Source organism: Haemorhous mexicanus, chromosome 1 (assembly GCF_027477595.1).
Source record: "Haemorhous mexicanus isolate bHaeMex1 chromosome 1, bHaeMex1.pri, whole genome shotgun sequence".
Lineage (NCBI taxonomy): Eukaryota > Metazoa > Chordata > Aves > Passeriformes > Fringillidae > Haemorhous > Haemorhous mexicanus.
In genome coordinates, this window is record NC_082341.1 from 45,112,771 (window position 1) to 45,133,298 (window position 20,528).

The window sequence follows — 20,528 nt, forward strand, 5'->3', positions numbered from 1 at the left end:
GTAAGGCACCCTTCTTAAATGTATGATGAAGGACAGGGGACAAAATTAAGTAACCTTTCTTACCTCCGGTTCTCAAAAATAAATCTTCCAGGCAAACATTAGGCTGTACTAAAAAAGATGAAAAGACATCAGAAACCAAACCAGGAAGGTGCTGAAGAACAACAACAAAAAATATCTGCTGCTTCTTAACACCACAGATCTAGTACCTGTGAAGATGATAGATGGATCAGCCTCATACATTGTAGCATATTGTCCTGACTAATCAAAGTAACTGTTGTAGTGTCTTTGGAATCATCCAAGAATTGTCCAATTTTCAAACTTTGTTTATGCTATGTTTTGTACCTATGCATTATCTCTTAAAGACCATTAAAGGCACATTTTAGGGTTGCTATTAGGAATAAGTTGATAGTCTTTTCATACACTGTTATGATTTACGTCATAAGTGGATCAATTTAGTTACATTCCACTGTATTCTGAAATGGTTTAAAATCTTTGCCCTTGATTTAAAAAAAAAAAAAAAATCAGTAAAAAACCCCAAACAAACCCAAAACCAAACTCTTTGGAGTTCAATGTGTTGTTTTTAATAATTTGTTGGTGCATAGATTGTCCATGAATGTGATGTAGTTTCTTTGCCATTATACTAGAGGTTTAGTGCTTTAGTGCTTCCCTTGATTAATATGGGCTTATGTTAATTGCTTTAAAATACTTTGTTCTTCTGATTAGTCATTTTAATTTCCTAGTTTAGGGTTGAAATGCTCATTTTAAAAAGTAGGTCTATTTCCTTCTATATTACTTCTCTGGTTTTATGTGTTGTTTTACTTTCTATAATGGAGATGAATAAAATAAAATGGAGTAGTTCTGATAACAGGTAAGCCTTAGGGCCTAGTCCAGCTGAACTGAGCAGTAGAACTACATGTTAGAGGTGTACAACATTAGTGAGAAAATCACAATCCAGATGGACTGAGAGAGATTGCCAGAGGATTAAACTGTTTTATTAGAACTTTAGGGTTGTTTATGTAGATTTAGAACCTGATTTTGGTTTTGATTATGCTAGTTTCACATCTATGGAAATTGGGTTGTAAAAACCCAGATTTTCCTTTTAGAGAAGTAATGCTAATATAAAACAGCAGAGAATTTTTATGATCTTGCTATTCCTATTGTTTGGTGTAATGTTTGCATATATGCTGCTTTATCAAAAAACATCAGGCAGGAAGGCTTGCCCAGAAACAGACTCTTGAAATATAAAGTTTTGTGTCAGCTAATAACACTGTTGTCAAGTTGCACATCATTGTAATTCATATCAAAGGCAGTGGTCAGAGTTCATTATTGTAAGGGAGTTCTCATAGTCTAGTCATGTACAGACTGTAATACTAATCACCATTTTTAATGTAAAACACAATTCCTTAGTGTTGCATTTTGTAAAAGCTTCCCTTTAGTAAAGGAATAAGCTATTAACCTTAAACCTGTAATTTTGTTTCCTCTTTCGTGTTGCTGATCAATTACTGAATGTCTAACTTGTAAAAATGTGAGAGAAATATTTGATGTTACTGTTAAGTGAATTTTTGAAAAGAGTCATGTTGGAAAGTTCAAATGATGTAAAGCATTAAAAAGGAACAAATACCATTCATTCTTGGTTATTTTTACTTTCAATAGTGAATTTTTTGCTTTGTAAATGTAAGTACCAAATGAGAAAGAGTCAGCTGGTTGGGTTGCTACAGCTGAAGCTGCAGACTTGAGTGAATTCAGTTCTGCCATGAAATCATCTGTTCAGCATGAAGGAAATTTAAACCACTGTCCAGTCCATTCTCTTGTGTTCAATAGTAGGTGCCCAGAGAAGGCTACAGGAAGAAGTTAAGTGTGTGGGATTACTTTCTGGAGGCTTTCTCAGCCACCTCTGAGGGTTTTTTTCAGAACCCATGTAAGATGATATTGTGTTCTGTAGATGGTAGCTTTTGGAGTAATCTTCATTTCATTTATGTGGACTAAAAGAGATATTTCACAAGTCACTTTCAGCATAAATAGTTATTCTATAACATAACCACATGTATATAAAGATTTATAATTTTCAGGGTTTTTTTTTTGTTTTTCTTTGTCTGATCTGCTCACTTGCCATTTAATTTTATGCCATCATCTTAATAGTTAAGAAGAAGCACACTACATCATAAATTTCTGGAATATTTCTCCTTTAGCTGTCTCCCCCAGCCTTTGCAATGTGAACAGCCATGCCTATTTTTAAAGACCCCTTAGTAGGGTTCAAAAATCTGTCATGGATTTGACATTTCATCCCTTTAAAAAGAATGTCTTGGTTCTTGCTTTGTGCATGTCCACCAGTTCTGTTCTGCAGAATAATTTCTACTCATTTGTTCATCTTAGAATGTCTGTAATACCCAGATTTCCATACCCACCCATCCAACTCTTCTCTAAAGATTCTTTCTGATAATGACACATTTTCTGTCTTTTTAAGGTATCAAACCGGTAACAAAAAGCCTTTTGTGTTTGGTGTCCTGGAGCAGGTTTTGGTTTTGCAAGAAAGTAGTTTAGGATTTCTTAGAAAAACAGATCTTGCATATTGTTGGAAGCAAAATTGGAGGCTCAGTCTCATTCTGAGAGTTACTATATTAATTGTTACTATATTAAAAATTCAGATTGTACTGATAGCAAGTCTTATAAAATCAGATCACCAGTTATTTTGAGCCAGCACTGTTTATTTATATATAGATTAAAATGAGATGGAAATAGTTACTATTGTTATTTAGTATTATGATTTGCATATGTATATCATGATGATTCTGTATGTTTTCCAAACAGGGTAGGACCTAATTTAATATAAATTCCGGAACAGTCTATGAAGAACCAAAATACTTTTGCTTTAGAATAACATTCTATGAAATAAATTCTATAGCTAAACTCCTCTTTCACCATCTTTAAAACAATTCCTTTGCCAAACTATGTAAGACAGCAATGAAGAGTGTGATAAAGTCATTCTCTCGCTTGAGCATGTATATGCAAAGTTGGGATAAATCAGCTTTAAGCTTTGTCTTAATGCAGTGCTTGATGTGACTTTATGCTTTAGCGAAGTTATGTGTATAATTTTTTTCAAGGCTGCAGCTTTTTATTATTTCAATCATAAAGGTTGGCAGGTGACCTTTAAGAACAGACCTATTTGCTCTAGTTTTGTCTTAGCTTATCTCAGCAGAAAGTATAGCTGACTTTGTAGTGCTGTAACAATTGGGACCACTTCCACTGTTTAAAAACAATTATTTCATAATTTACCCTCTACCACAAAAGCATTTTTCTAGGTTCTGCCTAAACTAGGATTGCTTAGTTATTCTTGGTATTTGATTGTATTTTACTGCTAATGTGTTCACAGTTTAAATGCTGCTTATGTAGCAAAATGAGCAGCTTTTGCTGGGGTAAGTAGTTCCAATAAACCCTAAGCATAAGTAGGCTTGTGCTGGCAAAACTTCATTTTGTCAGTATGACTGCTGTAACAGTAGCTGCTCTTTTTGGGAGTCTGTGGTGTTTAAATGACTTTCTTTACATTCAGTATTGTTATATCTACGTCAGCAAAATTCTGTTTTGCAGGCATGGACTAGGCTTTTAATTTAACTGGTAGATTTGGCTCTGGAAATGAACCTCAAATATAATAAGTCCTCCTATCTGTAATCCTGGCACTCTCTTATGACCTGGCTGTGTCCAAGCTGCCATAGCTATCTATTTAAGGGTTATTAGATGGCCCAGAGGAGATTAGCTTTCATGTTCCCCTGACCTATTAAAGTAATTTGTTTCCATTGCATATGGAAAAAAATTTCCTTCAATTTAATAAGAAGAGAAAATGTCCTTAAATTTAAGCTTCTAAACTTAGAAATAATGAGTTTCTTTCCTTACCTAAACTCTTTTCCCTCTGTTGAGTGTAACATTTCTGTATGCAAGAAAAAATGAACACGTTTGTTTGAACAAGACTATTACTTCATTTTGTTACATGTCTATATGTGGGTGCATAAAAGGATACCGTTTTGTTATATTTTCAACAGTTGAGTTGATGTATTTTACTTTTCTCCAGGTCTACATGCTAGTACTGTACAATGCAGTAGATCGTCTTATTCCCACCCTTAACTCATATAGATTCTATGTCATAAAATCATTATTACATTTAGGTGAAGGCAAGGATCAGAGAAATAGAAAAACAGTATGAAAATGTAAACCTTTATTCAGACATAATGCATATATCTGCATTACTTAGGAGTAATTCTGAGTTATTCATAGATACTGTTGTTCTCTAAGCATGGCTTTCATTCCTTATTATATTTCCTTTACGAGACGGAATTCCAGCAAATATAAGCAATCAGGGTTCTTACAGGTGATATTAATCTAAATGAAGCATTTCTTTTGTAACCTTTGGATGTCTGTTCTAGCCCCCTCTGATGTTTTTCATCAAATCCATAGAAGAGAATGTGAAATTCCTTTCAGTTGCTTCAGTTCGCAGTCTAGTATTTTAACTTATACTGTCCATAAAAATAACACCTTCTCCTCTTATCTTATTGGACATAAATAAAAACTCTTAAATGGATCTATGTGATTCTAAGTATATATGAGTTCTTTTTAACAAATGGCTTACCAAACAGAATTAAACTGATGATTGTTTTACCAGAAGCCAGTATAGAGCTTTACACAGTAAAGCTTCAAACATGAAATTAAATACTTGTTTTAGTCAGAAATAACTGCTGCTGTTTATTCACAGTGAACTGTGTAATTTAACTTGGTATTTTTAGCTGGCCTACTACTGACAAGACAGCTTTGTAGAGTGTTGTACACTGAGATCCCAGACATGCTCTCTGTGTTTGAATTCTACATTTATCACATGGGCTTCTTAATGCAGTCTTATCTTTGCTGTGTCAGAAAGCCAAACCTTCCAATGGTTTATGAAACGTTTCCGTGACATTATGGTGACACAACAAAAAAATTTTGAGACACACAATTGGGTGTTCTCTGTGGTGTTTGGTGAATAGGCATTTAGTATAGTGTGTAAGAAAAGGTGAAAATCATTCTTCCAATTAGCCAATATAATACAGTAAAGAGCAGTAAAATATAATAGAGTTAATCATGTGACTCATATGTCGTTGTAGTGTGTGGGACACGCATGCTTTACTAATACAGTATTTTGTACTCCAGCAAAAGAAAACACAGCATTGATGTAAAATATTACTGATTTTTGAGAATATTCTTTCTTTAAGCATATCTATGCTGTGTTTTGCCTGATTTTGAAATGCAGAAGAATATAGGTGACTTCTTTTGGGCCACTACTGCTCAGCATTGTCAAGTATCTGACAAATGTATCATATATAAGTATGTTAAACCCAAGAAGTTAGTTAATATGGCATTCTTAAAAAAATACAGCATATTTATAATTTCATTATGTGTGCTGAGTCTATTAATTCAGACAGTTAATGGTGCACTCTGTTTCATAGTATGTATACTGGTATAGTTGCAGCGTTTTATTAATTACTGCCATTAAAAAATGCTAAATTAATTACTGTTCTACTCACTTGAATTGCATCAGTGAAGCAGACCTAGAAGTAATTTCCAAAGCAGTATATAACATTGCTGTTTCTGTTTAATATCTGAAATGGAGGTCATTTTTGTTGTGAGCTAGTCGAAGGCTAAGGTTCTGGGTCATGGATCTTGGCAACAGCTATTATACTGCTCTGTTCCCCTTGTGAGTTTAGTGTGTTAAATAAGAATTCACTTCCTCTGTTATTAAATAAATCTTAAAATATGTTTTTGCAGCCTCATGGAAGAAAACCATCTTTTTCCAGCTCTTTTTCAAGTCATCTTGGTAAGAATAATTTTTAATATAGATATATATTCTAATAGATAGATATCCCATCTCCAACTCATATCTAACTAGTAACTTTCATTAGTAATGTTGATAAAATAATATGTTTGTAAAATCAAATGAAGCAGTCTAACAAAACAAAAGAATCTAGAGTAAGCAATCATTTAGGAAGTTCTTGCCAATTAGTCCACCTGTATGAGAAGTTTCTTCAAGTACTTTTTTCTTTCTTGAATCAAAAAATCCCCCAAAAATAGAATTAAGGAGCTTGATTCTTAATTAGGGCGATATAAATGCTAAGGGCATACAAGAAATGCTGAGGAAGTTGCATTTTATTTAATAACATCAAATTCAAATTTGATGCTGTTGACATGGTAGTCTCAAATCCCACTATTTGCTGTTAGAATTTCTTTCAATATATAGTATCAAGGATATGATTTTGGGATAGTCACATGTGGAACTTCCATCCCTAAATAGAATCTGCCCCTTATAAAGGTCATGAAAACTGTCCTATTTGTTTGTCTGAAATGTTGCAAAACAAATATGTTAATGAAGAGAGATCTTAAGGCTAGTTTGGAAGCTGGGTACTAAACTATCAATTAGCCTTCTCATTGTTAAATTCTAGTCTCTTGTTAATTTTTTAAATTTCTAAGTTCATGAAGTTGTATCAGGTAAGTCTCCTCTCTTGTAAGCATACTCCTGATGAATACTAAACATGCATTATGAGTAAATACACCTAATTTATGTAGCGCAGGCGGATTGCATACTTGCTTTTGTATCATTCTTGAAATTCAGACTTATTCAGGGTAGATGAGGTTCATAAATGGGATTCTGAATCAACTTTGATATTCCTTTCTTAAGTTTCAATATTTTAATCTTCACTCTTCCTTTGCAGTGATTTATTTTACCATCATTTTGAATCTCTTTAAGACTGTCTGCATACCTTGATAAGCCGTTTTTATTAAAGTAACCTTGTTAGTGATGATAGATTTTTTTCCAGCAGCATACAGAACACAAGCTTTGTGATATTTTTTGTACATATATCTACAAATCTCTTTTTGTGATAAGTATTGAGACTAAAACCATACATTTTACTGTAGTTCATAGATAGTTTTGACATAGGATGAGTACTAATTTTAGGTATTAATAAAAGAAGAATTCAGTAAAATATGGAAGTCAAATGTTTCATATTAATACCCTTAAATATTTAGTTAATATTTGAAATGTCTTCAGGTGCTAGAATCTTGAAATGTATATAGATATATGTTAGTTTATAGCTATGAGCATTTGAACATGGTTATGATCTCTCAAAATATTCCCAGATGTTGAAAATTTCTGTATAATGTATCTGTAGTCATGGAATTTAAAATGCGTTTATGTCATACCATGTACATACCATGTAAGTGGGACAAGCTGTAGTCAGTCATACATGCTCCCTCTTTACCTCCCCACATACAATCTGACCTCAGGAGTTCTAGAAATAGTGAAACAGTCCCATGTTTTTTTAGGGAGTAAATCAGTTTAGCTCTAAATTGTGTGCCTGACTAGTGGTCTGTCAAGGTTTTGCAACTCCTTTGAAGCCCTATAGCTGTCTTTGAGCCGATGGTTGGAGTTGGGGAAAACTTGTGTAGCTTTTAGCGAGAAAAAAAATTTCCCTTTCAACATCCTTTGTTCAGAGAGGATGCCTGTAATTAATTGCTCCAGTTGCCATATACAGCATTTGAGCTTTAACAGTGCACTGGCTGTGAGCTGTGGTCTTGTTTGGGTCAAGGGATGCGAGATGCAACACCAGAAACCGCAAATGAGGGTGGCAACCCCTTCCTCTGTTTTCCCTACAGAAAACTGAATTCAGCAAGGAGTGGTAGGCAGTTGGGAAAACTCAGGAGCCAGGACTAAATCAGACTGGAAGGATTAATCATTTGGCTGCTTTTCTTTTGAACAGAATAGATTGAACAGGACATTAACAAACTGCTTCATTACAGGTTTCTGAAATAATTTTCAGTCATATAGGTGCAGGGAGTTACATATAATTTGATTCCTATTATTCTCTATAAACTAGTCTTTGTCTAGGTTTATACTTTTATGGGTTTCAAGGATCAACAAAAATAGTTGAGATCTATGTTATTATACCTAGGCCTTTACCAGACCCTAAACTATTGAATTATGCTTCAGAGTCAATACTCCATTTTATTCTGACAGTAATTTAATGTAGAGCTATTACTATCTAGTCCATGGTTTATTACTACTACTTAATAATATCTATGGCAAGAAATAATATCCAATGCATATTTTCTGTGTATCATTAAATATAGTTCATGCTATTTTCCGCAATGCAACTGACAGTACATTGACTCTGTTAGACTCTGAAGAGAAATACTGTGGGCTTAAAATTGAAAAGCATTTCCACAAGCAGTCTTTGTTTCTAGGCTGTGCTGCAATCCAAGTGGGATTGAATGTACTAGCTTTAATCTAGCTAGCACAGCAGCAAGGACAAAGGACATGATGGCTTGCAGATACTGAGCAGTTCATAAGAAATAAGTTTTAATATGACTACTTGTCACTGCTCATCACTGTAGAGTTATATTACCTCTTATACTGCACACTACCCTATGTTGTGGTCAAGGCAGTAACACTGAGATTTGGCAAGGTTTTTTTTTATCCTCTGTCATCTCTCTGGACCAGTTAGATCTCTGAATTCAGTCAAAGCATATGAAAAGTACCCTTTTGTGTCACTTATGACTACAATTTTATAAGTGTTATAGTTGAAAAGCAAAAGAACTGGATCAGTGAAAAAAATCTGTTACTGTCTACCTAAAAAGTTGTTCTAAGAGAATAGCCATAATTTATCGTCACCTGAACTAGGGTTTAGTCACTGAGTTAATTAGTAAGAGGTTTAACTAGAGTTCCAGTTCCCCTGGAAACCTTCTGCACTCGCTCATCTCTCAACACTCAGTTGCATTTAGGAAGTGCACATTAATGATGTGGTTTGTGAGTATGTGAAAAACCTGAATACAGTTCTTCACAGAACTTCAGGGAGAATTTAATGGTTTACCTGAATGCAAATTAATTTCATAGTGCCATGATCCCAGATCCTGGTGCTAGAGGTTACATAGATTATTAGTAGTCCTACAAAGCAATATGAAGGTGTGACTGCAATAAGAGTAGACATCAATCTTGCAATAATGACTAATGTGGTCAGTGAATATGTAGTGATATGTATCTGTGGATAAATGGAGACATATTGACAATTTACAAGTATTTTTAGGACAGTAAACAACTGAAAATCAGAAGGAAAGCTGACATCATTATGTGAAAAAATTAAAAGATCCAAACTCCCCTTGGTAGCAAGATGAAATATGGTGAGCTAAATTCCATGGTTATATAAATAATGCCAAAACTTGGGTTGATAAAAGGTATAAATATGAAATGCTGCTGTTGATTAAGAAGGGGTTGTAGCAGGAAAAGTTACTGTAAGGTATATTTAATGTTGTGCTTTCTTGCTGCCTTTTATTGCTACATCCTTAGTATTTCGTTTCTAATGTATTTTGCAATGTCAAACCTATGCCATCTGCCTTCAATATAGTTCACAAAGTATTGATTTTGATTATTATGTTATAATGCTGAAATGAGGTTGATAAAGGATTTGGAAGTGTTTACAAAAAATGCCATTTTTGTTAATTATGGCTATTTTTATTTTAGATTGCTATCAAGATTTTGCTGAGTAGCAAGCAATGAAGTCGACATAAATGTTATTTTCTGTTTTATGTTACTTTTAAAAGATCATAACAGTAACATCATCATCAGTAACATCATAAATATTACCTGATCTTCATTTAGTGTTGCCTGAATGTTAGCTGTTGCATAGAAAAGAAACTCTGTGCAGTTGGTGAAATTCTATTTTTCTGCCGCTAAGTTTTAAAACTAAAGTTAATGATGCTTGTGATTAGGAGCTCAGTGCTACTCTGTTTTTAAAGCCCAATAGTCAATTCTGTGCTTATCCTATAAAAATTTCTGGGGTAGCTTTTAGTCACACCAGCATATTACCACAGCCATCAGTTTTTGCTGTAATTTTTTTTTTTTTTTTTGCAAATTTCTGGATCTTAGCAGCCAGTTAAAGTTTAAGGCATATTCTTTCAATAAAAATTATAGTAAGGTTGAATGTTACAGTTTAAAAATGATATCTTCTTATTAAATATGATCTGTAGTAGATAGTGTGTTCATGTCTAAGCTGCACAGGCTATTCAAACACAGTGGTTGTTTTATTTATATTGTTATTCTATTCTTTACACAAGCAAATCCACCTCTTCTGTTTGCATTAGTGAAATAATTAAAAGTAATTTCAAATTTACATATTTTAAATTCTTTTCCTTCAAATACAGTGGAAAGCTCCTTGTATGAAAGTACCAAATAGATTTCCCTTTGCAGTCCTGTTCATATATTTTTGTTTACTTTTCCTAGTTGTGTATAGGTTTGAAAGTTTTATGCTGTCCCTGTGTATCTTGGGATGGCTGCATTGGACATCTTAAATTAGAGGATCATATACTGCTCATGTTTTTGATAGACTGCAGTCAACCTATGCTTGGGCACTCAAAAATGCTTCTAAATCATGTTAAGGTAGCAGTCACTGGTCCTTTTAGAAGGTGTACTTGGCTTACTTTGTTGTAATTGTGGATGAAAATAGAGTTCAATATTATCACTAAGGGAGAGAATATGAGCTAAGCATAATTGAAAGAAAAATTGTAATAGTTGCATAAGAAATAGATAAATGTGCACTTTAAAAGAACAGGCCATGCCAGCTTTCTTGTGTAACAACTTCTTTTCAAGAAAGCTAACAGTTTTGTGGAAATTTTGTCTGAGTAGAGGACACATAGCCATGTATAACTAGTTTCCTTTGGTATACTTAGATTGCCTTTTTTTTTTTAATTTAAAGTAATTTTAACCAAAGTACTTCAAGTAAGAAAAGAAAAAAAAAAGCTGTGAAAAAGAAGTTGTATAGCATCATCCAAGTGGAAATAATGGTTGGATTCTATATTTAATTTTGAATTTTAATAGGACATAAAAGCCCCAGGAAATGGTTATGGTCACAGATGCCACTCCTTGTGATTCAGTTAAAGTAACAAAGCCATCCACTTAAAGTGTTTTAAAAATAATAATTGTTTTATGGCCAGTCTTACCTGAGAAAATACAATAAAAATGGAGAAAAAGAACACTGAAGAGGAAAAAGAAGCGCCTCATCATTCCTCTTTTGCTTGGTTTTTGTTTTCTGGTGAGAGAGTACAGTCATGTATCATTTGACACAAGAGGTAGAGGTATTTTGCTGTCTAGCAGCTGCATGGATGATAAGTATAGAAGAACATGGATCAGGTTATTGCAGCATTTGAAGCATGAGTTTACTTGTGTCTGTTCAGGAAAGACCCTCCTTGTCCAGTGTGGTGCACATCTTGTTGGGTGTCTAAAGAATGGGAAGAGTGTTTCTAACTCTTGCAAGTACTCATAAGCCATCCAGGATGAGTACTTGAAACAAAAGACTTGGAGACTCTTTCTCTTATATTTTGTCAAAAGTACAAGTTTATGCTGCGGAACTCATCTGCTGGAGAAAATTAGGATAGTAAATCTGGCAAATAATAAAAGCTCTAGCGTTTAGTGTGAATGGGCCCTTGGTCTTCTATGCTGTAAATGAGCTTTGACCTAAAGTCAGCTTAGTGCTTGCATGAGAAGATTGATGCTGATTGATTGCTCTGGACATCTCGCTCCAGGCTGTAGGCGTACTCAATCCTTAATTTAGAATCAGCTCTCTAGTAGAAAAATCAACACAAAGGTATCTGGGAATGCTTAATCTACGTGTGTTTTAAAGAACAGGAAATACTATTTATTTGAATACCTTTGTGTGGGGCATTCCTATTCCTCTCTGTATTTTTGATGCTGTTACAAAAGTGTTCAATGCAATGGCTCTTTTTGGTGTGTTTCACCAGTTCATTACTGCTGTTGGGGAAAACCTAAATTTAGAAGGTAACTGAAATTAGATTCTAGGAGTGATTTTTATGGCTTCTACAGGATGGACATTAGTTAGAAACCTTAAATGTATCCATAATGAATTTTTTTTTCCTGAATTCATATTTTTTGTCTTTCTCTGAAGTATGCACATTTTCTCAAATCTACTATATTTAATAGTCAAAATGTATGCTGTGGCATACAATTGCTATGTATTTAAAACTGCTATGACAGATTAGGAATGTAATCTATGAGGATTTCTGAAAGTGAAAATGCCAAAACCCTATTTTAATGGGTAGTTTATAAAGCAAAATAATTGCTAGATTTTGAAAGGCATTTAGGAGAAACTAGTGAAAAAGTGTTCAACTATCTTAGAATTTATGTATTTGGAATGAGAAAAAATTACAAGATATCATTTAAAGTAGATACATGTAATGGAAGTGTAAAATTTACTAGGAGAAAGCCACTGCACCAGTGAGAATGGTTTAAAGCCTTTCCAAACTGACAAGTTTCTTACCAATGCATTGAAGTCTTGTGTCAACATTAAGTAATGTATTATATTTATTCTGTTTTTAATGTAAAATCAAATTATTAGGACTACTTCTATACACCAAAGAAGACACTGTAAAAGGCACTGTAAAAGTACAGTATGTAATTTCCAATTTTCCAGGAATAAAATATGGCTTCTTTGGTAGGAATGAAAGGATTTTTCATTACTCTGTTAAGTTGCTTAAGCACTTCCAGTTTTAGGATGAGATTCCTGAGACTACTTATCTCTTTTAAATTACTGACTTGAAAATACTGCATACTTTAAAGGGATAAGGCTGCACATCTGAATTTGTACTCCTGGAAATAAACATTTCTAAGTGGATCTCCCCTGAGAATTTTTTAGCAGGAAGAGGAATCCTGTGGATAGAAAGTTTTATTTTCAGAAACAGATTTTTTTTTTCTTTTGTTTTAGTGATCTTTAAGTCAGGAGTTTCTGAGGAAGTGTTTATACATATAAATATTTGATTAGTGCTGAATTGGGTTGTTAATCTGTTACAGTCAACTGATCTCTCCAATTATTAACACTGTACATGGAATGAATTCTTAACAGTTATTCATGTATAACTATTGTGTTCTTAACAGATGACAACAAAATTATTAGAAGCCAAAATGCATGCTATAAACACCATTGCTGATTGTGATTAATAACAAGAATCAATGACATTTGATTTCTTTCCCAGATGTTGTCATGTGATGTGTGGTGGTTTTGCATATGGATAGAGCAATAGCAGCACCATAGATTGTCTGCAGTTGAAAGGGACTAGAAAGGATCATAGAATGTAGCAACTCCTGCTACATTCAGAACTGCCTTAGTCATCGTATAACTAAGAGTATTGTTCAGATGCTCCTTGTACTATGTCAGGTGTTGTTCTGCAATCACTTCTGTGGGTAGCTTCTTCCAGTGCCCAGCCACCCTCTCAGTGAAGAATCTTTTCCTAATGTCTAATCAGAGCTTCCCCTGATGCAGCTCCATTCCATTTCCTTCTGTCATATTGATGGTGACAAGAGAGAGATCAACATCTCGCCTCTGCTGCCTCACTTGAGGAAGTCATAGACTGAAATGATGTCTCCCCTCAGCCTTTTCTCCTCCAAGCTGAGCAAGCAAAGTGACCTCATTTGCTCCTTGCAGGTCTTGCTCTTGAGACCTTGCACCGTCTTATTCACCTTCTTTGGATACACTCTAATAGTTTGATGTCCTCTTACATTGTGGCTCCCAAACCTGCCCTCAGCACCTGAGGTGAGGCCCCCCCAGTGCAGAGCAGAGCAGGACAGTCCCCTCCCTTGCCCAGCTGGTGATGCTGTCCCTGATGCCCTTCAGGACACGCTTGGCCCTCCTGGCTGCCAGGGCACTGCTGACTCATGTTCAATTTATCATTGACCAGGACCCCAGATCCCTTTCCATAGCACTGATCTCCAGCCTTTGTTCCCCACTGATAAGATCAGCAAAAGTTCCCTTTTGCAGAGGAAACTTCATGCCAACAATGAAAGAAACATTTTGCTTTTTCAGTATCATTGTGATGTGTGCTAGACTTTCAGCATTTGCTGCAACCACAGAGCTTAAGAGTTGTCTGTGTTGCAGTAGTAGTGTGGCAGCAGTTCATGAAGATGTCTCCACCTAACTCTGAGCTAACAGCTGCCAACTTTAAACAGAGCTGGAATTATTTACTTTCCATTCATCACATTGAGATAATTATTGTTATTGGGGTTTGATGTTGTTTTTTTTTGAATGGTATTAATAGGCTGTTTTTCAGCCTTTCTTGTAGAGTTGCTTGAGTTAAATAATTATGGCTGTCTTTAATATAACTTTCTTTTTGAAGAGTTAAATGTGTATTTGTTACAAATATTTCAGAACAGGTTAATGAAAAAACGGATATCTTGAAGTACATGATTTTGGAGATGAAAAATAGGCTTGCTGATAGAGTAGTGAGAGAATTGAGAGAACTGCTTCCTATTCCTGCTGCTGATCCACATTGATTCTTGACTCTGGGAAAATTGTATAACCCCTCTTTTTCACCATATGCTTGTTATGCTTCTGTCTTTTGGGTGTCCAGTGAACACCTTTACTCTGAGGAAACTCAGGCATTGCTTCTCATCATTCTGAAACTAAGCTTGTTTAATGTCTCAGCTGGACCTTATTCAAACAAAATTCTTAAATGATTTTTTTTCTTACGGTAAGGTAACGTCTAAACTATAAATGTACATCACAAGAACAAGGGAAGATGAATTCATTAATATTTAGAAGGTATTAATTTTTTTTATGAAGAGCACTAAGTAAATGTGGGCAGCCTATTATTTTATACAGACATACAGCCTAATATTTTATAGCTGTATGTCTGAGTAGATCTATCCCCAGTAAGATTGCTGATGGATAAAGAAGTGAGAGGAAGCAGAGCCATCCTTTAAACAATTTTAATAGTATAAATTGATATTCTGCACAATAAAATGGATTTTATAAAAAAGGAGAAGTATTGATAAAGCATATCCTTCTATCATTCTCGTTCTTATCTGCAGAATTAGTTTGAACCAGTGCTTCTGTTAGGGAAGGGAATAAAATTATTTACTAAGTCACCTGGAGCTCCACTTCTGAGAGAAAAATTGAGTACACAGCATTTGTGACAACATTATGTTCCTGTATAGGAAGAAAATCCTGCTATTTACATCCTAAAAGAATTGCTTTCTAATGCTAGACACTAATATTTCAGCGTGTATGCTACCCAGCTTTTTTTTTTTTTCTATTTTATATGCAGTGCTAAGGGACATAAGAAAACTCATGTATAAACAATATTCTTATGTGTTTGTTGGTAGTTATTTGTTTATCCTGTCCTAAAAGTTGAAAATTGTACAGATAATAAATAAGAATCTAAAAGACTGTAGCAAGATTTTAAAGCTAGCTATAACATAGTGAGTAAGAAAATCACAAACAGGTAGTGAAGTGCTTAGGTATACTGTACTTTGCAAAAATAGGGACCGTGATTACTGCCGATAGTAGAACACATTTCTGAGTTTTTTGATTTTGTGACTGTTTTCCATTTCTTTGATCCCACTCTTCATGTTATATATTACTGGTCTTCAATATGCAAGCAAACACACTGGTTTTGTGAAGGTGGGTTTTTTCAGAAATGTTTCTGCAGTAGTCCAGAGTGGATAGTTATTTTGTGAATTATGGTATAATATCTTACAAGTTATCTTTTGAAAGAAAATATATTCACAATTTCAAAGACAAAGCAGATACAAAGTAATGATCACTGTTGTTCCTTGCATGGCAGATCCATGCATTTATCACATCATTGCTCTGACTATGCCAAGAACATTCTACATTGTTGCTCTAAAGTGACCTAGAACTCATCTGTGGTCTCTGATCTTTTTGCGTCTTCTCTTGATTGGGACAAACAGGGTGCTGCAGAGATGCATGGTGATGGAGCAGTTTAAGCTCTGTTCAAAGCAATTAATGAGCAACTGTAACTCTAATATTTATCCAGAGTTATGGTCTGAAGTACGGAATGATCCCTTCAGGGATGACAAGATCCGACACAACAGTTGTTTTAGAGCTCTCTGCACCTATAAAGGGTAGAGCTTCTGCTTGATACTGTGTGCTGGCCCTTGATTGTTGTTCAAAATCCATGAGGTTTGTATTTAGAGGATTGCCTGTTGTCCTTTGGACCTTGCTGGATGCTGGTAGTTGGCGCTTCCCTTAAACCCCTCCAGTTACAAATGTGGTAATAGGGGTTGTTTGAACAACTCTTAAAAGTTACTTTTTCTTGGAAGGCTAAACTTGTTTGGAATAGCTGGTGCTCAAATACTGTTCATATTGTAAAAGATGTAACAATGCTTACCCTGAACCTTTGACATCTTGGAGCAAGCCTACCCTTATGATCAGGGGGTCTGGAGCACATGGCACACATGGAGAGGATGAGAGAACAAGCTTCATACAACCGTTTCAAAGAAATCTTGGGGGCATCTTTTTCCTGCCTGTAGCTGCCTCATGGGATAGTACAGAGAAGATGCAGCCAGACTTGACTCAGCAGTGCACAATGGAGTCATGACAGGATGAATACAAGCTGGAAGATTGGAAATTCCAGCTTGATATAGAAAGAAACTTTTTCCTTTGGGGAGGGTGGTCAAACACTAGAATGACAGATGAGAGAGGTTGTAACATCTCCATGCTTGGAGACTCTATGCAGCCTTAGCCAAGCAGCCAGCTAGACGGGAGAGCTCCAGAGGCACCTTCAACCATATGATATTCTGTGATTCAATTGTCCCGGTCTAGTACACCTTCCTAAAAATCAACCAACTGGAAAAAAATTTACCCCACAGGTTATCTCCTAGCATTGTAGCCGCCATACACTGAGCCTATTGAACTTAGAGACATTACCTCCTCTAGACAAGGATCCAGGGCAGTAGTCTTTCAGGTGAGTTTGGGTTTCTGAGCTCTTCATCTTTTCGTGCTTCCTAATAACTTGTATGGTTTGACCTTTAAGTAAGCAAAGTGGATGGACTGAAGTGGCAATGCTTATTCAGCTAGCTTGGCTCCCCTCCCATTTCTTCTTTATCTGAGCCATCTACATTTTATATTGCATGAGGGTGGTGTTTTATGAACCAAATCCAAGGCAGACTGTAGGTCAGGGCTGATTGGATGGGTGTATAAACTCACTGAGTGTTTCTGCCAACTTGTTTTTTCTCTCAATACACTCGGACATTTATGCAAGGTTACCTGAAATATGAGTCTTGTGGTTTTTTAACAGTGTTTTAAACAGGTTTTTTCTAAATTTTGGGATTGAGTAGTTTGAATATTACTGTGGATAATTTTTCCAGTGATTATATTTTTACTTACAAGCAGTGCAGCTCTGACCTTTAAGGGAACATGCTAACTTCAGCTTTCTACATGACAGATAAAGCTGATGATATTAGATTTTATTTATTGGAAAACAAGTTAACTTAAATGTTTACTAAGACTTTTTTTTTTAACTCTTTGAGCTTTAGGACAGTTAAAATTTGTAGAATATTTGAATTATGTAGTAAGAAGACTTTTTATTGTATTAGGTGAAGAATTATGTGAGAAAAATCCCCCAGACTTCTAAAAGCATGGAAAATACGTGACTTTTTGCACTAATAGGGAAATAATTTTTACTTTTATTTGTCACTTTATATTGATAGAAAACTTTAATAAAAATTCTTCAGTCCTTCATCTTATAGTACTTTGTTCTGTCTAACCCCTTCTATCAAGAATGATTCTGTTATTGTTCCCCCAGTCCAGCCTGAAGGAAGTGTTTGTAACCTTTTTCCATGCTCACTGAACATTTTATCAGGAATTTCATTTTAGATGACAGATCAGGCTGTCAGTCTTGGGATCTTAAGGCAGAAGGCTATTGAGCTTATGTTCCTTAGTGATGGATTTCACCGACAGCACCATGAGTGAGAGGTCTGGACTGACCATTACTACAGATAGTCCTAAGGCTTGGATAGAAACACAATTGGTGCTCATGTTCTCTCCCTCTCACTTTTTCAGCAAGCACAGTCTTTTAAGAACTTAGAAAGTTCACAATGCAGAGGTCTAAAGCAGGGTTTTCTCCCTTTTAAACAGTATTTGGTTTGGTTGGTTTTGGTTTAGGTTTTTTTGTAGTCATAAACCCGTTCAGCGTTGACATATTGTTTTATCACACTTGATTTGTGGTTTTCTTGATAGAAGTTTTGTGGATAACCTTCAGGATCTTGTGATTATTCATGTAATTAAAATCGTCTCAAGTTTTTTTGACACCTAATACTACTCACTTTCAGTTTCATTTGCACCCCTTTACAAAGCAGATACGAAACCTATCTGTATTCTGAAGTATTGCACAATGTGAGACTTCTATCTAGGGTCACAGCTCTTCGTATGCAGTGATGCAAGATGTGTTGCCATTATCACTCAGGAATGAGATATTGTGGTTAGGTAAAAACACAGTCTAATAAAAACATCTGTTTAATCCTTTGTCCTGGTCTGGAAAACACACTGAATGTTACTCATTGTAAGATGAAGTATTGCAATGGTAGGCAGAGAAACATCATTCCTGTTACTCCATGTGTGGATTTTGGGTTCCCCATCTCAAAATGTTTACAGTAGAACTGCAAATAGTGTAAAGAAAAAAAACAGAGATGGTTAAAGGTCTGGAATGGCTGCTGTGAAAGAGATTATCCTTCTATATATTTTAATGTGAAAGGTGGTGGTTGATAGATATGTACCATAGTCAGGTGCATAGGGAACAGTATTGCTGCTCAGTGTCTCCACTCACACAAGACCTGAATTATAAGAACTAAAGAAAACTTGCAGTTGCGATCTGAAAAATTGACAAAAGGTCAATTTCTTTTTCCTGTAGAGTTATGTTCATCTTTCAGCTCTGCTCCATAGCATCCTCAGTTTACTTTAATTAAAAAATAGACTGGACAAATTAATGGACCAAAAATCCATTGAGAGCTGTTATGTGTATAAACTCGGCTTCTGGCTTAAAGTCCTTGGCCTGTGAATTCCTAGAGGCTAAGGAAAGTGTTCAGTATACATGTCATGTAGGGCTTCTTCTGTTTTTGAGTGTTTTAGATATGTTGTTAGGGTAGGTAGACCTTCTATTTGAATTGAGTCAGATTCTGCTTTATATACTAAAAATTAATGCATGGGAACCTTTCTGTATTGCACGATTTTAGTTACTACCTGCAGAAATTTGTCTTAAAACTCCCATTTTTATTTGAGAAACCAGTTTAATTTTTTATGACTTAAACAGATTGACTTGTTTTCTGAAGCAAGTGGTTTCTTAGAGAAATTAGCTAGTTAAAAATACACAGCTTTGAGTTATGAGCCTAATTTTCAGTCTGTGCTGTTTATTTGGCTGGCTGTGGAGTTAAAAATTAACACTAATTTGGGGAATTCACAAAGAAGTTTGAATTTTCTTTAAGAATTAATATTTAGCCATTGTTTATGAATAAGTTTCAGAGTCGTCAGTATTTAATGTAGCACATTTTTGCAGAATTTTTATTACATCAAAACATCACTCAATCATTATAATTAGACAATTTTCCCACTTAAGGAAAAATATTTGGAAGGTGGTTTGGGATGGGTAAAGGGACAATTGTGCTCTTTTATTAATTAGAGATTTAACTGGCATTATCATCTTCAGAATCCATCTTACTTCTGTCACACCCCTTTCCTCCTAAAGTTTGTAGCATTTACTGCCTTTCTCCTACATTTTAATTTAAGCATTGCAACTAAAGTAGTTAATCTTCTAGATTAGTGACTGGTTCTGCTGTCAATAAGATTAAACAAATTAAATTCTTTATCTTTTGTTGTTCATCCTACCCTACTTTAATCAGTAACTGATAAATCTCACCTCCATTTTTTAAGCTTTTTTCCTATTCTCACAGTCTTGCAGTGCCCACACCTTGGACACATTTCATTTTGTTTATTTAGTTCTTTTCCCAATGTCAGATTGCAATTTTGTAATATTCATATATGTGTGCATGGGCGTGATAAATAAAATATGTCCATATATATACATGTGGTGTGATAATCTCAAATTATTTCTTTTAGCAATCTCGAAGTCTTTGTGACCTTGTAAGTGTTCATACTGTATTGTGTGATTTTAAAAAAGAAGAAATGTGCCCAGTCCCAAGAGTTCTGTGACAGTTGATTGTGAGCAGCAGAAGAGGGAGCAGGAGAACAGCCTGGGGAAGCTGGAAGGGCTGCTTTTGTCTGTAATTGCTGGCTGGAGTGCAGCCCTGCAGCATTCACTCACTCCCACTCCACTTCTGTGTCACCATGTGGAGACCTATGGAAGAGGAGGGGCTGTTGCACCACGATGAAAACGTGTGGAAGGCAGATGCTGCAAAAAAATAGATTATTTCTAATGTGAGACTTCACAAGTCTAGTACCAAAGTGTGTCCTCTATGACCTTTAGCTAGCAAGTTATAGGGAGAAATCATGACCTTACCATAGTTTCTTTGAATTTTATGAAAAATTTTAAATGGGTTGATACAGAAAGGAATTACCATCAATGCTCACCCAAGGAGATTAATGTCTACATTTAAAAATGAATTTATTTTTGCTGTAGAAGCAATATTAATGCAAAATCTCACTTCTTCCACACTTCATGTTTGTCAGGCTGATTAAGAGCAAATTGCTAATTTATTG

At 35.1% G+C, this 20,528-nt stretch overlaps 1 protein-coding gene across 1 annotated transcript in view; it reads left to right on the top strand.

Moving 5' to 3' along the window:
- ULK4 (unc-51 like kinase 4) overlaps positions 1–20,528 on the top strand; it is a 211,166-nt gene that overhangs the window by 89,228 nt on the left and 101,410 nt on the right. The window contains exon 31 of the mRNA XM_059848144.1: positions 5,788–5,836. Coding sequence (XP_059704127.1) covers positions 5,788–5,836 — 49 coding nt within the window. The remainder of the gene's footprint in view (positions 1–5,787; positions 5,837–20,528) is intronic.